This window comes from Tauraco erythrolophus, chromosome 15, assembly GCF_009769465.1.
Source record: "Tauraco erythrolophus isolate bTauEry1 chromosome 15, bTauEry1.pri, whole genome shotgun sequence".
Classification (NCBI taxonomy): Eukaryota; Metazoa; Chordata; class Aves; order Musophagiformes; family Musophagidae; genus Tauraco; species Tauraco erythrolophus.
This window is the reverse complement of record NC_141479.1, coordinates 3,818,462-3,837,034: the sequence shown is the minus strand read 5'-3', so window position 1 is coordinate 3,837,034 and position 18,573 is coordinate 3,818,462. Positions and strand designations below refer to the sequence as shown.

General features: G+C 38.6%; 1 protein-coding gene across 1 annotated transcript; it reads right to left on the bottom strand.

Annotated features, from left to right (window-relative positions):
* Positions 1-396: 396 nt before the first annotated feature.
* On the bottom strand, positions 397-15,834 carry LOC104376576 (dipeptidase 2). Its single transcript, XM_009983181.2, has 11 exons — positions 15,631-15,834; positions 8,979-9,256; positions 8,107-8,233; positions 7,443-7,572; positions 6,967-7,108; positions 6,482-6,551; positions 5,810-5,986; positions 5,188-5,275; positions 4,463-4,538; positions 2,674-2,809; positions 397-1,482 (listed from the first exon to the last, which is right to left on the bottom strand). Exons 2-11 carry the CDS (start codon positions 9,104-9,106, stop codon positions 1,288-1,290), a joined length of 1,269 nt encoding a protein of 422 aa, XP_009981483.1. The 5' UTR covers positions 9,107-9,256; positions 15,631-15,834; the 3' UTR covers positions 397-1,287.
* Positions 15,835-18,573: the final 2,739 nt, after the last annotated feature.

Here is an 18,573-nt window from a genome sequence, read left to right as displayed (position 1 = left end):
GGGAAGCCCTGGGAAACCGTCCTACAAAGGTGTAGTGCTGCCATCTTACAATTTCATCATAAATTTCAGGATAGTTGGTTAAAATTCCAGGTTTGAGCCATATTAGCCAACCAAGACTAGGCCTATTGCAATATATGCTTTTCTGTATAAGAGTAGCTTCTAACCTCACATACCTTGTATATTTGAAAACATGTTCCAAAGGCTGAAATGGCAGATTTATAATAAAAAGATTTATTTCTAATCTCATGCCTATGAATCCTTTGACAACGGTCTGTTTTAGCCAGCTGAAATAAAAATAAAATAATATTTTAATTTATTTTAAATAAAATAATAAAACCTGTTATTGATAAAGACCATTGTTTAAATGTGAAAAAGATTTCCACAAAGCTGGGAAACATTCTAACAAAATTTTTATTTAAATACTCATTTCATACTGTTCAGACTGCGATAAAAATATCAGAACAAAATCTCACCCTTTGAGTAGCCAGAATTCCTGCTTTGTCCCGGCTTATTCTTGCTCAGAGCTTCATGAACATGTAGCAAAAAGCAGTCCCCAAATTATAGAAAATTATCTGTGATATTGCCTGGTCATCAGTACCTGAACGCAAGACACCTACCTCCACCCTTCAGTAACTCTCCAGTTGCTGACTGTCCTGGTCAGGGTTTAAAAATAAGAGTTTAGTATTGCAGGATGGATCCCTAAAGCTAGTGGTAGGCATGAAATCCGAATGGAAAAAGCCATGTCATCTTTCTTATCATCTTAAAAAAAACCCGAACAAACAAATAAAAAAGAAAAACAAACAAAAAACCCACACCACTCTTCTACATCTACCAGGGGGGTGGTCTTCTCTGACTAAGCCATCTACTGATGATGAAAGTTGCATGATTTAACAAGAAGTAGTATCTGAAAACATCTCAGCGCAGCTGTCTTAATGATATTCTCTAGTTCTTGTGTGGAACTGCTGATTCTGGACTCCAGTATTTATACCAAGCGCCACAATATGGGTATCAAAACCATGTGTCATGTATTAGAGAATTTATTCATTAGATATAAATACTTTTCATTAACAATGTTGGTCATGGTTTAGCCAAGGTGACTGGAATTTATCACTTCAAATTTTAAGTGCTTTTGCTACAACATTTAAAATCTACATTAGCTTTCAAGTATGCAGGTGAATTTATAGAAATTATGTCAAAAAAAATTAGCATAGCTTTATATTAACCCAGAAAAGATAACTAGTTGCATTACAGATTACTCCATGTATCTCTATTCAGACTCCATAGGTCTTATGATTCATAATACAGTATTAAATATGATACAATTACAAGCGTCAGACTAAAAGGTTGTGCCACAGAAGGAAATCCAGAGGACCTGGCTGTCTGAAGTCGATAATTATGTAGGTCTAGGCGACAGGAATTTTGTACTTCTTCCTGTGGAATTTCACTTTCTCCTACATCCATTAGTCCAATAACGTTTCGCACCTAGGAAAATTCAAAAGGTTGCCCCTGAAAGCCAGATTGGCACAACAGCAAAAAGCTTTATGCAGATAGCAAACTCAACGCTATTTCAAGTGAAACAACTCAAACTGTACTGCAAAACCACATCTGAATGTGAGGAAATCAACATCGGAAACACTTCCCAGAATTCAGTACAGATGCATTACAGTCATAAGGTCTGGCTCTTCTTTGTCTTGGCTCCCTCCACATATGGATGCATTAGCTGGAAAACCTTGGGCAAACTCACTCATGAGCTTTCTTCCCCAAAGTCACCTCACAGTCTCAAGACAGAGTTTCAAATATCTCTAATTTAGAAGGAAAAAACCTACTGAATCTCACAGATCGTTTAGGTGTGATGAATTTCAGCCTCTTCATAATGTCAGTCTGCCACCTGTGCAACTCAGGATTAGGTAGATATTTTGACAGATTAACTGGAACAGTACAAAATTCCCTGATTTCTGTTCATCTAACATACCCCAAAAAGGCGACTGGAAAAAAGATAATTGTGAAATGCATGTTGTCTGTAAGGCTTTGTGTGTAATATCTACTTACATATCCCTGTAAACAAAAACAATAGGAGGCAAGCAGTTTGCAAGCTTCAACAGAGGCTTTTGAAAAAGTTATCATTTATCAGGTCCTTACTCTCATACAGTCTCTCTCCTTTCCTCTTCTCTTCCCTCATCCTTCTGGATTAGCTTCTACCATTTACACTTAAAGCTTGTTCTGATCTAGTTGTTGTGTTTATGGCTTGTTAGTGATCTGGTCATGGTAGGAGCCTTTTGCATAGCAGCCCAATCCCATGACAAGAATTAAATCGATTTGTAGGAGTCAGCATTCCTTACTGCACCAGCAAACACAGCCAGACTGTGACGCTGGTACGTCCGCAGTTTCTCCAAATCATTGAGCGATTCTATTTAGAAGTCAGTGATGTGTATTTATCAGATTACCACAGAGAGAAAATGTTCCAAAGAGCTCTGTCCACCCTCTCTCACTTTCCTTTATTCTGCTAACACTCTTTTGCCATCTTGGTTTCTTTCCCAGCATTTGGAATTATTGCATTAAGTGCATTCCCTCATACTGCTCTCATTGAAGGGGGATAAAAAAAGCAGCAAGGCACCCATAGTTCCTCTCTCCCTTTTAGTAAGAATTAAGATTCAGTTTAGTTCTTAATCTTACATTTTCCACTTCTCTGAAGACACGGAGAAAGTTCTCCCTTAAGACTCCTTTCAGTTCAGTTTCATTCCATCCTCTTCTAAGAAGTTCCTCAATCAAAGAAGGGTATTTAGAAACATCTTCCAATCCCTCAGGGAAACTGTTGGCAAGAGTCACACAAGAGCATTCAACACATGTCACTGAAAATGTATAGAAAAAGATTTTAAATTAGTCTTTTGCACATATTCACATTTGGAATGAGCTCACTTTGGATCCAATTTTTCCTCTGAGAATTTAAAAAAAATAATTAAGTATTCAACTAACGTGAACAGAAGCAGGACTGGGACACAATGAAAGGCTTTTTCTGCACAGAGGATCCCATTAACAGAACAAAACTGTGTATTCTGGAATGAAGATGCAGTTGTGTATAGGCAGAACAACAATATGGAGGATATTAAAACAAAATAAAAAAAACTCAACAAACTCATGTATGCATTATCCACTCTTTATATCTGGCCTTTAGAGCAAGAGGAAACAGCTGCAACACAGATGGAGTTGGTGCAATCCACTTGAGTAACTGAGAACAAAAGGAAACCTGCAAACTCGTGATGAGCTAAGGAGTAGCAGACAATTTTGTGTACTCTGTTGTTTACAAAGTAATTTTTCCAAAGCAAAATTAGAATAATAATATTGTTTTGAATTCAGCAGTTTAGGCAGTGAAAAGAAAGCTATTGAGAACCCTCCTGAAGAAATTACAATAAGTAAAATTGACTTGCTTTGTGTTAATTCTTATCAGAATAAAATGGAATTAGAAGTAAGAAGCTGCAAAACTTGCATTAAACAGCTGTTTTAAATTGTATTTCCGTGAGTCTTACTCTTTGTTTTGAGATAACTAATATTTTCTGTTATTTTTCTTTTCTGTGGAGGTGTGGTGATAAGCATAGCTCAAGAAATCCGTGCCATTACTTTCTACAAGAACTTAGGACCTTAACAGCTCCACTACCAATTAAGCTGATGTTTTTTTGTGAAAATGCATGCAATGAAATGTGTCCTTTTGTTGCAAACTATGTTTTCATATTGGAGACTACAGTTTCAAGAGCTGTGATTAGCCAACTCTCATGGGAGCTGACATGCTGGTTTTGTGGTCTTACTTTACAGATGTGAGTCTGACTGTGACTTTCATGTCCTAGTGTCGGACCTCAGGGGGAAAAAAAACGAAGTGAAGATTTAACAGAAAGATAAAAAGCAAAAAAAATTTTAGGGTTATGCTAGCAAATGCCACCCAATCTGCATTTATTTCCTGTGCTGTAAGAACACTAGCCTAGGAGTGACGGGAGAGGTTATGTTTCAGGCTGTTCACCGTGCTCTGCTTGCCTCAAACACTTCCCAAGCCCCAAGAGCAGGAGTGGTTTCACAGCCCGAAAACACTTCAGGCTTTCTCCACTAGAAAGTAGTAGTGGAGGAAAGAGTTTTGCAGCATCTCCCTGGGCTAACCCATTTACCATCTAAAGACTGGGGCAGCTTTTCTGTCGTTCATCTTTGGCTTCCGGAGGAGATCACTGTTCTTACATGTGCAAAGCACTGCCTGGAACACATAATTGCAGAGTTCACAGGGCATTAGGATCCGTTTCCACGTTTGTAGCACTGCTTCATACAGTTCCAAAATTGAATCATTGTGCCTCTCTTTCAGAGATGTACACATCACAAGACAACTTGCTACAGTTCTTTTAGTCTGCCTTCATCTTTCCCCAAAAGGAATCAAAACTTTCATAATTTAAGGAGCAGATGTCAATGTATGTGCGATTTTACTAACCGTTCTGCCCCACTGTAGTCACCACCAATTCCTATCGATTCTGAACCAGCGATTTTCTTTATGTGGTCAAAATGATCTGAAAGAAAATGTCAAAGAGAACAATATCTAAGCATCTGGCAAGAAGAAATAATACAATTCAGACATATTGGCACTAGACAACTGTTCTCCTTAATCATGGATTCTTAATCAAATCCTTTTAAAAAAAGTTGAAAGACATCTTGATAATACAAGTCGAAATTTAATAATGCAGTTGACTATTCTGGATATTTACTTATGCTTAACTAGATGTTATCTGTTATTAAGCATATCAGGCAGCAAACTTCAGAATAATAGCTACACTGATGCAAATAAGGAAAAAGACATGATCATCACAGCACATTAATTCCCAACAAGTAGCCTACATATACCAACAGATTTGTCATTACTCATTACATACCTATGTTTTCCACTCTTAATTACAAAAGTTTAAGATGTTTTCCAGAAAGTAGCAACTACTTTGGGATTAATGTTTCTTGTCTCCATTTGGGAGCATCACGTCCTCCAGCTACACACCTTGTACCTTTTGTTATTGTTTAATGAATATTAACTCCAAAAATACCTAGAGCTGGGGTAAGGTGTGAAAGGGAATCAACAAGCAGTAGAATTTACATGATCTCAAAAATGACACAGACACCAGGAAATAGACAGAAGCTACCCACAAAGACTACAGTATATTAACTTCAAACCTGCAAGGGTAGAAACATTAACAACTTTTCTGCCACAAGCCAGTACATCTGCATTGAAAGTCACCATGATAATTCCCTTGTTTTTTTTCTGAAAGATATGAAGAGACAGGTGATGAGTGGGGCACTCTTGTCCTGCAGACCTCACAGACGTCTCATACATATCCTTCTGCTTCCATCCACCAGTGAGCATAACAACACTCAAAGTGTTGTTGTTATGCTCAAAGTCAAAGCTCAGATGGCAACACAAGGCTTTGCCTCTCAGTCCTTTACCCTGGATTCATTACATTCTCACGCAGTCTGCATCAGCAGAAGTCCAGTGACTACGTCGCACAAACTCAACCGGAATTTCAAAATATTTGCAAACATTTCATTTTTGTAGCCAAAGACAAAACGCAAGTCAAAGAAAACATCTCAAAATTTAACATGTAACTTGCTGCTCAGGGATCTGGCTTATAAAGCCAATTCAGAGATGAGAAGGTGAAAAGTAAACACGATGGCTTGAACACACAAGTTTGCCTAAGACTAGCCAAACATGGCCATTAAAACAAAAAACTAAAAAACAAAATCAACAAAACCAAACAACTCCCCTAAAAAACACAAAACCAAAAACCATGTTGCTTACCAGTTGCTGGAGGATATCATCAGGAACATTTCTTGAGTGGTTACAAATAGAAAATGCTGAGGAATGGCTGAAAATTACTGGTGCTTTTGAGATATTCAGTGCAGTTTTTGCTGTGGAATATGAAGTATGAGATAAATCTATGAGCATCCCCAGCCGATTCATCTCCTTTACCACTTCCTAAAATAGATTTAAAGATAACAGTGTCAGTATTAAGTTTCTTCAAAGAAAACCATTTAGCTGATATATGTAAACAGATAAATATATTCTGCAGCTGTCAGCTAGTGATAAACATGCTGTGCCTGTATGGGTTTCTATTTAGCTATTCATTTAATAGTAATTTATTCTCTCACAATTAACTAGCATACCACCACATGCTCAAAACTAAGAAAAATGAGTCAATCTAAAATAAGTAATTTGAACTGTATTCACATCCCACTACTTCCGCATATTAATTCATACTGTATTGAAACAATCGTTTTAATTAAATCTAGCACTTCTTTTACCCTAAGGAACATCACAGGGAATTTGGTCTGACTGAACCCAGAGTGCTTCTTAACTATCAAGAACTTTCAGTAATCAGTTTTAATGACAAATTGCTTTTGAAAAGATAAGGCCAGAAGTTGTTAGTTGCATGAGAGGTTGCTTAGATTAGTGTTTGAAAGAGATCCTTACTTGGCCAAATGCAGTCAGACCAGTAACACCAGGATAAAAGTTGTGTATTCCTTTAGATGACGATTCAGACCTTGGAAAGGGGAGGGAGGGAGGAGAAACATCATATTATTCTGGAGACTGCAGTGTCAGCAACTGAAACTTCTGATGGTACACGCAACAGAAATCATTACCATGTCACACAGCCAAATGTAGGGATAACGAGCTACATAATATGTATCTTGTTCAAATGGTGCTTTTTATTTTCATAACTATTTTCTGGACATTCTGTCAGCATGACAAGCACTACATAACAGACTCTTCAGTCTCCCACTTGGCACATGTCAAGTGTAAATCACACTTAACGTGAAACCACAAAAACCTATTATCCTTGACTTGGTTCAGAGACTTTCACAGGCGAACTCTGTGTCTGAATCCATATTTTCCCTGTCTTGGAGCTGCCATCACTTTGCATCTGACGGTCACACAAAACCATGCACATTAGTTACCAAGGTGTATTGCAGGTATGTGTTAAAGTCATGTAACGAACACCCAGGTCATAATACATCCTCAGTGTTGCCAAGCTGCTGTCAATGGAGTGACCACCTTCTATTCCAATCAAACATGCGATCCTTCTACTGTCAGAGATACCTGGAAACAACAAAGGAAGAAAACTCTGAAGTAATTCCATGGCAGATAAGAAGCCAGCACTACTGAGCAACAATTGTTACTGTAAATTGCAAGCAGATCACTGACATTTTCATAGAACAGGAGCTAATGCTAATGCATGCTTATGTGGCAAATTTTCTCATTATTGCAGTGGGCCAGGACTGTGCACAGAGTCAGTTACTGTGGTTCAGTGGAATAACTGAAATTAGAGTTACCCTTTATACCAGGATAACTTGCCTTCTAGCAGCTCTCTGTCTTTTGCACATACCTCTTGCAATCCCATTTAAAAAATTTCTGTTACAAGAAAGAGCATCACCTTGGGAAGTTATCACAAGTTCGAGCTCTTCATAGCTGTTACACATCCTTTTGACAACATCAATTTGCTCTAAGGTCAGACGCACAGCATCCTTGTTCTGAGCGCTGCAAAGAACATACACTGACCAAAACTGAAAGAGACAGTGACAAGTAAATTAGATAACTTCTTCCAAATTGGAAACTTTCATTTCCTAATAGTGAGCACAGACCAAAATAATTTTCTACAGTTTACAAGGGAGTTGCCACTATAGTTTTTTCCCCCCAAAGGAAGAGTTACGATGCAAGGCAAGAGTATCCACTCCAGATATGATTAAAGCCTCCTGACAGGCTCAGCTACTCCACAGCACACGTGGGAAAGCAGATGTAAGTTTAATTTAATTTATTTAGCACAAATCAAATGCCTCTGTTTTGGTTAAGTGTACTTGGATTATAAAACACCAACTTTTGAAACACAAATGTTATGGGAGAGTGTCTGTGGCTTTTCAGTTCATTGTTTTGGGTTTTTTTCTGGTTTTGTTTTTTGTGTGTTTTTTTTGTTGTTGTTGTTGTTGTTTTGGTTTTTTTTTACAGGAAGAGCCAAAACCAAGGCAAGGAATACTTTTGTGACTGGAAAGGAGTTAAACGTAAAAATATGTTCTCAGACTCACAACCATGGCAGTACATACTTGAGCTCCAACATAACCAGCCTGAAGTTTTGCAAGGTTTGTGTGGGTCTTGTCGAGTTCTCTCAAGTTGACTCTACTGAGTCTATTTTGGTAAAATATTCTCAGCTGCAGTACAAAGTCATTGTGGCTAAAATTGAAAAAAAAAAAAAATAGGGCTTGTGATAGAAATCAATTGTTCCCCTTCTAACCCACACGTAATTTCTTCTACTGCTTATAGTCCCTTAGACCATTAATTGCTAATAGTCCTTGTGGTGAAATATGCATAAAAGTCTGTCTTCTTTTGCAAACAAGCTTTATTTCTTAATTAGGACAGCAAGAAACTTTATTTGCTTCTCCCATTTTTATAGCTGTTGTGTTTCTGTATGTTTTTCTCCCTATTGTTTCTGAGGGAATGGAAGAACTGAAATCAGCCACCACGCTCCTTGGAAGCGAGTACTTGTGGTAGAGTAAACAGTGGTTCTTGTGCTGGAATAATCAGTGTTTGTGTTCCCAGGTCAAAATACACTCACCACAGACATCATTCCGTTAAGTTGTAAGGGTACTCTTTCAAGGTATGATGCCCGCTTTCTAGCTCTGCACAGAAGTGTTCGCTAATGAAAGGCGCCATTAAATTATGGGAAGGAGACAAGGATATTATGGAAAGGGAAGCAACAGTGAAACCTGACCAGAAAATCACAAATGCATTTAGAATAACCTGATCCTCTGTAAGTACCCTCTGAACCAGAATTCCTTCTGGATAAATCATTGCAACAGTAACTAACTGCTACCTGCTAGTAACAGCTTATGTCTCTACTGATCCAAACACAGTTTAGCATTTCCTCCTCACTTGTCAAGATTTACAAAGAGGGTTTAGTTGAACGTATTTTATATACCCATCGATTAAACGTGCGTCTTGCATCAGCTCAATAGCTCTCTCTCTCATTGATTTCTCATAGCTGAATGTCACAGTATCAGAGAACAACATCAACAGCCACAAAAACTTTGTTGTATTTATCTTCATTTCCGTTTTCCGGTTTGCTAAAACAAAGAGATGTCACGATTATTTGCTGATGACAATGAAACAGCAAAATTTCCAGTCTGCAGAGGTTGGGGGCTGAATAGTACAGTCAGAGTTGAAGTGCCTCTCCTTCTGGTAAGGCTGGTGTGAATTCTGCAGGAGGAAAAAGAAGAAAGAAAGAAGAATAAACAGAAGGGAAGGGAGCAGCAGAAACTGTAAACCCGCTACCTTCTCCCAAAGATTTTAAGGTCTCCGAATATTGTGTTTTTGCACATATAACCACTTCTTAAACTCTGCTGCTGCCACCAGCTGACTACTGCAGGTAAACAACTCCTCAGTCAGAGCTGCCAGGGTGAGCCTGACAGACCCTGGAATCACACCTCCCAAAAAGCAGCTCTCAGAGTAAAAAAACAGTTTCCTCATTACATTAATTGGTGTGTTGTTTTTGGGAAATCTCATACTGAAACAACACTGAAACTGGTTTTGAGAAATTCCAAAAATCAGCTGCTTCTGCATAAACTGTATTGTTAAAACACACAGCAATTCAGAGTATTTTCAGAAGAAAGCTATTGAAATCGAACACTTTTCCATACCTTAGCAGGGACAATATGTGCCATACCTGAAACGGTCACTTTATTTCCATGAGCAAATGGGTATGGCAACAACTTCAAGAGTAATCTAAGCACTCCCAACTCTTTTCTAAAATGTAGTACTCAAACACTTGGACAACAGCCTTTCAGGTGTCAGTCAAAAAGCATTTTTACAAACAGATTAGAAATAGCTCCTGTTCTATGTACAGTAAATATAAAATCTGCTAGGAGGTGAAAATACCTTTGCAGGGAAAAGCTAAGGGTTTTTTTTTCCCCACATTCAGAGTTACTGGCAGCATTACTTATAAAGCTGAGGAGCAGTCACCTTCTTCATTAATTAGATGCATGTACCCTGTGAATTCTTTCAAATCAAAGAAGCTTGGCTAGAATTCTAATATTGCAGAGCCAATGCTCAGATTTTTCCAAAAGACAACAAAAAAAGAGAAAAATAACATTGACTTTTCATCTGTTTTCCACTCTGAGTCAGTGAAGTTTACATTTATAAGCTTTCTTCTGGCAGCAAAAAGTTTATTTTTACTAATAAAGTTGTTTTTATGTATTCCTTGTCTGCAGAGGAATAGCAAATATCCAAGATATGATAAAATAGGCATGGCAATTCACCTGCATGCTTTGCTTCTCTTGTCTTCAAGCAAATTTTCTAAAGCAACAGGAGGTGGACATAACAACCCAGGTAATGTTTTCCTGATATAAAGCCACATATTCATCCAAAAAGCCATAGATATCTCATGGCAGATCCATAGGTGATGGTGGCATTGGATGCAAATTCTAGTCATGCTAAGCCAATTATCTATTGATCACATCCTGTTCTAAACATTTCTTTCTTCCCTTTACTAGAACATTTTGATTATAAAAATCAAAGCCAAAATAAGAGTATGCCTGTAACCAGGATATTGAAAAGCAGCACAGTGAAAATCATGTTATTAAAATTCTTATCTTTCCAGTCTATATATTAAACCGTTTTCCTGCCATCTGCAATATGTGGAGTGTAAATCAAGGGAAAAGTTAACTGGTTTATTTGCCCTGCCTATGCCTAATAAAATGTAAATATGTTCACAAAGGAATTATATTTAATAAGCCAGTATAAGTTTAATTAAGCTGTGCAATTAAGATTTTGTAAAATAAAGATTAATCCATTTTGCATGTATTTTACCTTTAAATCAAAACAATGTAAAAGTTTTTTTTAAAAAAAAAAAAAGGTTAAGAAATTACCTCACAACTTGGGTTTAGAAAGATGCAAAGTGCTATTCTAAAAAAATTCCTTAACTTTGACAAAAATTTCTCTTTTGAAGAACTGGCTTAGGCTTTTTCTGTTTCACAAGATTCGGGAATGAATTAAATTATGGGACTATCTGGCATGAAGTGCTTTCAAACAGTAGGAACATACAAGCTTATACAAAAGGGAGTGTAGATGGGGAAGCAGGTTTAAAATCAGCCCTGAAGTGATCTCAGAAAGAAGCTCTAGGACAGCTAAATAAAGACAGTAGTACGCAGGCACAAATGAAGATTCAATATAAATATGGTACCAGGGGACACTATCTACAGAAAATTAATAATCCTCATCCCTTAATGTTTCCTACAAGAAAAACATAATGTAAGAAATAGCATAAAGAGTATTTGTGAAGTACAGAGGCCTAAGGCTACACAGAGGAAAGCACTCTGGAAATAGATTCAAACTTCACAGATGCTTAACAGTCTATGTTCTCATTCATTAACAAACATAAAAGAAGCGACAGACTCCAAGTTTGTTCTCCTGTGTGCAAAACTTAAAAGAGTTTCTGGCTAAGCCCTTAGGGACAATATGGGGATCAAATGACGTCATAAGTTCACACATCTGGGTTTTCTCATAAGAACGGTTTGCTGCAGGCCCTTCTACTTCTCCTGGGGTCAGAATAAGGACCAGACTTTCCAAGACTGGGATGATACTCTCAGACTGTCCTTCGCCACCGCACAATTGACTCCCTGGCAATACTTTAATTTTTCCAGGATTCTAACCATAGCTGATAGAGGAGGCTCTTATTCCTCTCATGTCTGCACAATAACCAAGGCAACCTTCTGTGTTCTTCCCACATTGACTGATTGGGTGGGAGATTTTTCTGCTTTTATTAATTGCCACAGTTTTGTATTTGTATACAGAGAAAAAATTAGTGGAAGGGTCATTTTCTATCTTTTTTTTTTAATATTGCCTTCAGCAGAAAAATATTTGGAATGTCATTGGAAACAACTGTGATGTGTCAATGCTGAACAAGTTGGTCTCTGCTACCACTTTTACTCAAAGAAATTGAGCATTTATAGATTATGTATTCGGGAAAAAATGAGGCAGCTCACAGGTACATGGGCTTACATATTATATCTAGGTACGGCGAAATCCATGTTCAAACTACAAGCCCTGTTGTGCTACTATGATGTGGTGTTTGATATCCTTCTCTTACTTGTTTTCAACAAAATCCATTTACCCAAGAGGGCACTTTCCAAAAAGAAAAGATAAACAGAATCCTACTGAAATCTTATATGCATTTAAAATGGCAGCAGTTTGCCTTCTGTCGATTTATTTTAATTAACCTCATGCAGAAAAATGGAAGGTACTATGCGGTGGGGATATAAAGTAAACCAGGCCCAACAGCCCGCTACTTCTCTTGCCAAGCTCCTGTCTCCCAGCCCTGGGGTACGTAAAGCAAAGTGCACAGTTATTCCCCAGGAGACAAACCCAGAGGCAGTCTCATGCTGCTCCAGGAACTGAAATCCGTCTCTCCCATTCCGAGTTAAGCACTGTGGCGTAGTCCCCCACAGACCAAAAGTCTGTCCCAAAGAAATATATGTAACACTGCAAGGGACAATGAGCACAAAGAGAAAACTTCCTTCTGACTTTCAGCTCCCCTCCAGCTACACAAAACATCACAGGCTTACAACACACAGAGACATACAGTGGGGAAGAGGTAAGGAGGGAGGTGCAAAATGCAGCTCGTTCTCTTCTTCCACGCCAAAACTTCTGTTTCCATATCTACCTTTGCATCTCTCCTTGACAGCATAACTGCTTTTCATCCCCACCATACCTCTGCACAGAGGATAGGTGCAGCAGTTTTGGGGCATCAGACTTAGAAAACCCATCAGCCCCCAGCCCAAAATAAACAATGACAGTCCCCGGAGAGCTGCAATAGGCGCAGAGTGAGTCTTTGCAGACACACGCTGCAGAAATAAAGCTTTACTACTTCACACTAGTTAGCGTCTACCATTGGTTTACATTCTCCAAGCTCAATGAGCAGCTAGGAAGTTACTATCAATAGAACATGAATGCTGAGAAAACGTACATTACGCTGAGTGTTCCCACACCAGGGAGAACGAGCTACAATGAAGCACGATGGTCATATCTGCCATATAAGGATGCAACAAAGGGGGGGGTTGCTCTTTTAAAATAGATACATCTCAGTGGAAAGTTTCACAGTAAAAAAAAAAGTAAAGATTTTCTGCATGCTTCTGTCATTTACCATCTTTGGAATTACGGGCAAGCTGCCTGGCCCCTCTTCTCCTTTCCAGCAGGCAGGCCAGACCTCAGTGCAGAAGGTTCAGTAAACAGCTGCTATTTAAGTGCAGCAAATCTCAGTTAGGAACGGCATTCCTTTCATCCCGTTTGAAGTCCTTATTTTCCATCTTATTCTTTATTAAAAGACTTCACGACAGTCATTACTTTAAGACTCGAATTTGTAGAATTACTGTGCCCAACCAAATATATGAAGTGCAATAAAATAGAGCTCACAGCTCAAGATAGTACCATATCCTGAAAAATGAAGAAGGTTCACACACCGCCCTCCCAGTCCCGTTATGCTGAGAGCTCATGTAGATAATCCTAGTGTAGCTCTGGATTAACTACCTCAGATCATGGCGGCAGCTTAGTTACAGCAGCGCAGAAAACACAAGGTGACCAAGACCCTATGTAAAAACTTCTCTGATGATTGCTGGCAAAAGCATGGATTCTCCCAAATAATAAATAAACATAATCAGTAATGCATAAATATTACACATACTTCTAGGAGCAGAACACATGCATCATACTATGAAGTATGTTTTTAAGAAAAAATATCGATCTCTTTGAAATTCACCTTGTCATCAAGACCGTCTTTCAAATCTTTCTCAATTTTTGCTTGAAATTCCTTCCCCCACCAACAGCTGGTTGGCCTCCCATTTGGGCCTCCTGTCCCATGCTCCTGTCCTTTGTTTAACAGGTGCTCTTCTCCATTCCAGGGTCAGTGAAAGCTGTGTCCCCTCCAGCCCCTACTCCTGACAGACCCATTCTTTTCAGCAGGGCTTTTGCCCAGTTCCAAAACATTTCTAATATTCCAGAAATGTTTGGATACTGCTTTCAAAAGACAATGCTGCAAAATAGTGAGAGACACAGACAAAGGCCACAAGCATGACCATGACTGAGCATTAACAACCAAGTTTTGCCGTAACGGATGCAGTCTTATTACTTTCTTATTGCTCTCACAGGAAGGAACGAACTTTGCTTCAGCACAAGGAAGCCTCTGAGCACTCGGGCCACAGTGGAGTTTACCTGCCTTTCCCGCATAGCTGTGTTAAGCAGCATACTCAACTAAGAACTCGCAGTACAGGTGGCCATGAACAGTTTTAAAAAGAGAGCATTTTCAAACACACCACAGGTGCTTTTTTTTTGTGCCGCTCACATTTTTCCGATCTAAAAGAGAGTACTTCTGTTTTCTTCTGCTCATGGCATGCAAATTAAAGATTTTCAGGGACAGCAATTACTAGAAACACAAGCATCTTCAAAATCTTCCTCAGATGGGAGTGCAGTCTTAGAGAAGTTTTTCTTCCATAAACATGCATCAGAAATACACATGCTTTATGGGACTCAAAAACGTTAGTGAAACAGCACTTCTACAGAACTGTGAAGGATAAATAGCAATTAGAAGTTGTTTCTTTTTACCACAAATACAGACTTTGTTACTGCAGTGAGAAAAACCATTGTATCTCTAATCTAGAAAATGTTACATTTGTTTGTGGCAGCTCTGCAAGCAAAACATTAAAAAGGAAAGGTCAAAAAATTGCCCAAGCATTAGAATTCTGGCAAGGTGGCACCACAAAGGCAAATCAGTTTATGCAGGCATTCTTCAGTTTCAAATTACTCAAACTAAAAATATAGATCAGATCTGCAACCTGTATCTCTGGAACTCTGCCAGATCCTGACAAAATGACTCTAAAGGGAACACTAACATTTTATAGCTTATTATGTACTCTGTAGCATTGTACAGTATAACTGCTATTCCAGAAATCCACATAATCTGTCAGTTCAAAATACTTAATGAGCAAGTCGCAAGCCTTGTTCACACAATAACACTGTTCTGATGCTATAAAACTGCTACACATCATAAATTTTGGTCCAAATATTTACTATTATCCCATCAATATTAATTCTGTAGCTATTTTCAGGAAGATTTTTAAGTAGTAAGTATACCTATATGTTCTTCAAGCGGTTTCGCTGCTAATAGAAACTACACTTACCTATAAATTACTAAATCTCCATTCTGTGTATTTGTGCAGAAATGCTCTTCTGGGTAGCTACAGGAATTTCCTATAGATTTGCTATAAAAGTACCTTCTAGGTTTCGTTCAAAATATTCTTTATACTTTGACAGTAAGACTTGTTTGCTTTTGAAATTATTTAGGTAAGAAAAGACACCTAAGTATCTCATCACTCAGAAATCAGTTCTCAAAAATCAAAGGAGTACTGCAAGCGCTACACAAAATTAAGAACGTAGTATATTAGGCACCCCCATTTAAACAACATTTAAAATACAAAACCCACACAGCTTTTTTCCATGCTGACTGAGCAGAGTTGAAAAGTGGAAGTTGACATGAGATTTATAGCTGCTTCTTGTTTATCGAAAGGCTCCTTGGAGCAGGTTACCTTCTTAGGAAAATGCAGCGGAGTCGAAATCCACACTCCACTGCAGTGGGTACAACAGCTAAAGCTTGGCACCAGGTCCTCCTGGCATCAGAGCAGCAACCAAGAAACGTCCTCTGTTTCTTAGCTCACATCACAGGCTTCACACCCAACAGGCATTTGGAGATTGCCGCTTTCAGAGATGTCAGATCTGTGAGAGAGCTTTCAGCTCCGCTGCCGCCCGCCCAGGAACCCACAAGCCTTGTGCTGTGCCGTGTTCAAAACCCGGCATTTCCTCCCTCTTGCAGCAGGCTGTTTTTGCTGTCCATCGTGCATCTGCTAACTAACATATGATGTGTTTAACACCGCTCTGTTTATACTGTCTTAGAAAGAGGTGCCCCTCATCACAGAATAATTTAGGTCAGAAGGGATTTCTGGTGCGATGTCATCTAGTTCAGCCACCTGATCCCCGCTAAAGTAACTTCAAAGTCAGATCAGGTTGCTCAGGCCCTTGTCCAGTGGAGGTTTTGATGTCTTCAAGGAAAAAGATTATACAACCTTTTCGGGCCCCTGTTCCAGTGCTTGCTTATTCAGATTGCGATTATTATTTTTTTCCGTATATTCAACTGGAACCTCCCTTGCTGCAGTCTGTAATGGTTGCCTCTCATCCTCTTGCTAACCTGCTCTGAGAAGCATCTCTTAGATTTGAACTTACAGTAAACATAGGTACCAGTATGCACCTTACTGCTGACCCAGTTTGGCCACATTGACTATACCTAAGCCAATAAATGTCTGCCCTTTGTTACTATACCTTCTGGATTTTAATCAGGACTTCCAGTGCCATTGTGTGATATTTGTAAAGGTCAAAACACTCACAGGTTACAGGTAATGTTTTTAACTATACTTATGTCCCTGAACCTACCAGGATTTTTCACTCCCTTTGTGAGAGCTGACAGTTTGGAAACAAAGAAATACGTGCAAAAACACGATCTTGCAGTTTCACAAGAAGTAAAGTTTGCTTATCGTAATTTTTATTTTACTTCATACTGGGTACAGAAAGCCAAAAGGGCATCATCCTTTGTTTATGATTCCATTGTAGAGAAACAACCAAGTCTCACAATCAAAACTCTCACAGAGCTGTTATGCAAGTCATGGGTTAACTGGAACATACATCTGTCATCATCCTCAAGTTCCCAGTAACTGAAAAACTTAAATAGAAATTTCCACATCACTTGGAAATCTGCCACACATGCCTAATTTGGTGAACTTCACTTATAAACGTTTACTATCAACTCAAGTGGACTAAAGAACCTCAAATGTTACAAACTTAATTTCAGGAGAAAAGACAAATATTTTTTCTAGAAAATAGCCTCTACCTAATCTGAAGCTCGATCGAGACCAGGTCCATTTTTATGCCTATGTCAGGAAACTATCTCCCGAGCTTAATTTAAAGGAGCAAATAACAAGCTCAGATTCTTTTTCCCACTTGTGGTCTAGTTCTAGCTCATGTTTCCTTGTTAACTTTCAACTTTTCAAATTCTCGTCCTCTTCTTCCAAAATGACTAATATCACATAACCATCATTGCTTGCAACTTGTTTTTCCTATTTCCTCTATTTTCCCTCCTTGCAAAGTCAAGTTTCACCTCTGATCTGATTTCTACCTAAAACTCTGGTTTTGCATGCCTCCAAGAAAATTAAGCTCGCCAAAACTCCTTGTTCAAAAACAATTTTTGCTGAGCCACCAAGCTCCTGCTCAGATTTTTAACAGCTCACCTCTTTGCAGATTCAGAATGTAACTGATTTTTTTTAAAGCTGCTGAAAGCCAAATTCTTCTTTTGACCCAAAGTCAGGTTTCTTCTGTCTTTTTGTTCCAATAGCCCTGGAAGAGCCTTAGCAGCTGTATGTGTATAATAATTCTTATAATGTGGCATTTGTGATGTATATTCTTCTGCAGAGTCCATCTGGCCAGACTGTTCTCTTAACAAATATCCTGAGAGCGATCTTTATTGTCCAGAATATTGTTACACAACTGCCTCTCCCTGATAATAGCTATCTCGGTACGTTTAGATCATGTTGTATTCACCTCAGACATATTTTGGAGCAAGCTGAGAAGCTGTAAAATAACTGCAGCACTTGCACTCATACCAGCTGCTGTCAGGACACAGAGGGGTAACATTACACGTTGGAACTATTTTTCACGCTAGGAAGGCTTGTTCTGGCCACAGAGCAGCTTCACTAATTTCAGTACTTACACATCCAAAGCACTAGTGTTTTCCCTACCAGCACAGGTTAAATTCTATATGACTACAGTTGGGAAAGTCGGGTTTTGCAAATGCAGATGCCTGCTGTGGCAGCCATTTTTAACTGCAGTTTGGTTTCTCCATAAAATCCTTATATTTTCCCAGCTTGTAGCATCATCTACAATATATAATAGCACTCCAGCATTTGGTGTGGATGTAGTTTCGTGTGGGAGTATGCTTTAAACCCACAAACAGTGAAACAGCTTAGGGACAACCCCCATTAACACAGTATTATAAACGCTGCTTATCAAGTATCTGAGCTTGGTATCTTACTTCCATGTAAAGATTGCAATCTCCAAGACTGTCAGTTTAGCATTTCTTGAGTGCAGGCATCAGTGTTTTAATTAGAAGTTGTTACAACATGTTAGGAAGAGGAAATCCCATGTATCAAGATTTCTGTTTGCATAAAAATAACAATACAGGCAGTCTTAACTATTGCAAATTAAATTCCATCTGTTTTTTTCTGATCTCAGTACTAGTTTCAAGTCCTAAAATGGAGTGAGTTTGCACTTGGAGGGGGAGTGGTGATGGGAGGCGCATAGATAAAGCATCTGTGTTTAAATCAGCATGGTTGCAACATATTTCTCAGATAAGACCTTGCAAGAAATATTAATCTAAGCTTGGGAAATCAAAGAGTTTACAAAGCAAGTCAGTAAAAAACTACTCT

What these genes read in the sequence shown, in the direction of transcription:
- LOC104376576 (XM_009983181.2), bottom strand. Translation starts at nt 9,106, where the DNA reads ATGAAGATAAATACAACAAAGTTTTTGTGGCTGTTGATGTTGTTCTCT. An exon ending in ACTTGTGATAACTTCCCAAG is followed by an intron (nt 7,109 to 7,442) that starts GTGATGCTCTTT and finishes TGTTGTTTCCAG; the next exon opens with GTATCTCTGACAGTAGAAGG. An exon ending in ATGATATCCTCCAGCAACTG is followed by an intron (nt 5,276 to 5,809) that starts GTAAGCAACATG and finishes CATATCTTTCAG; the next exon opens with AAAAAAAACAAGGGAATTAT.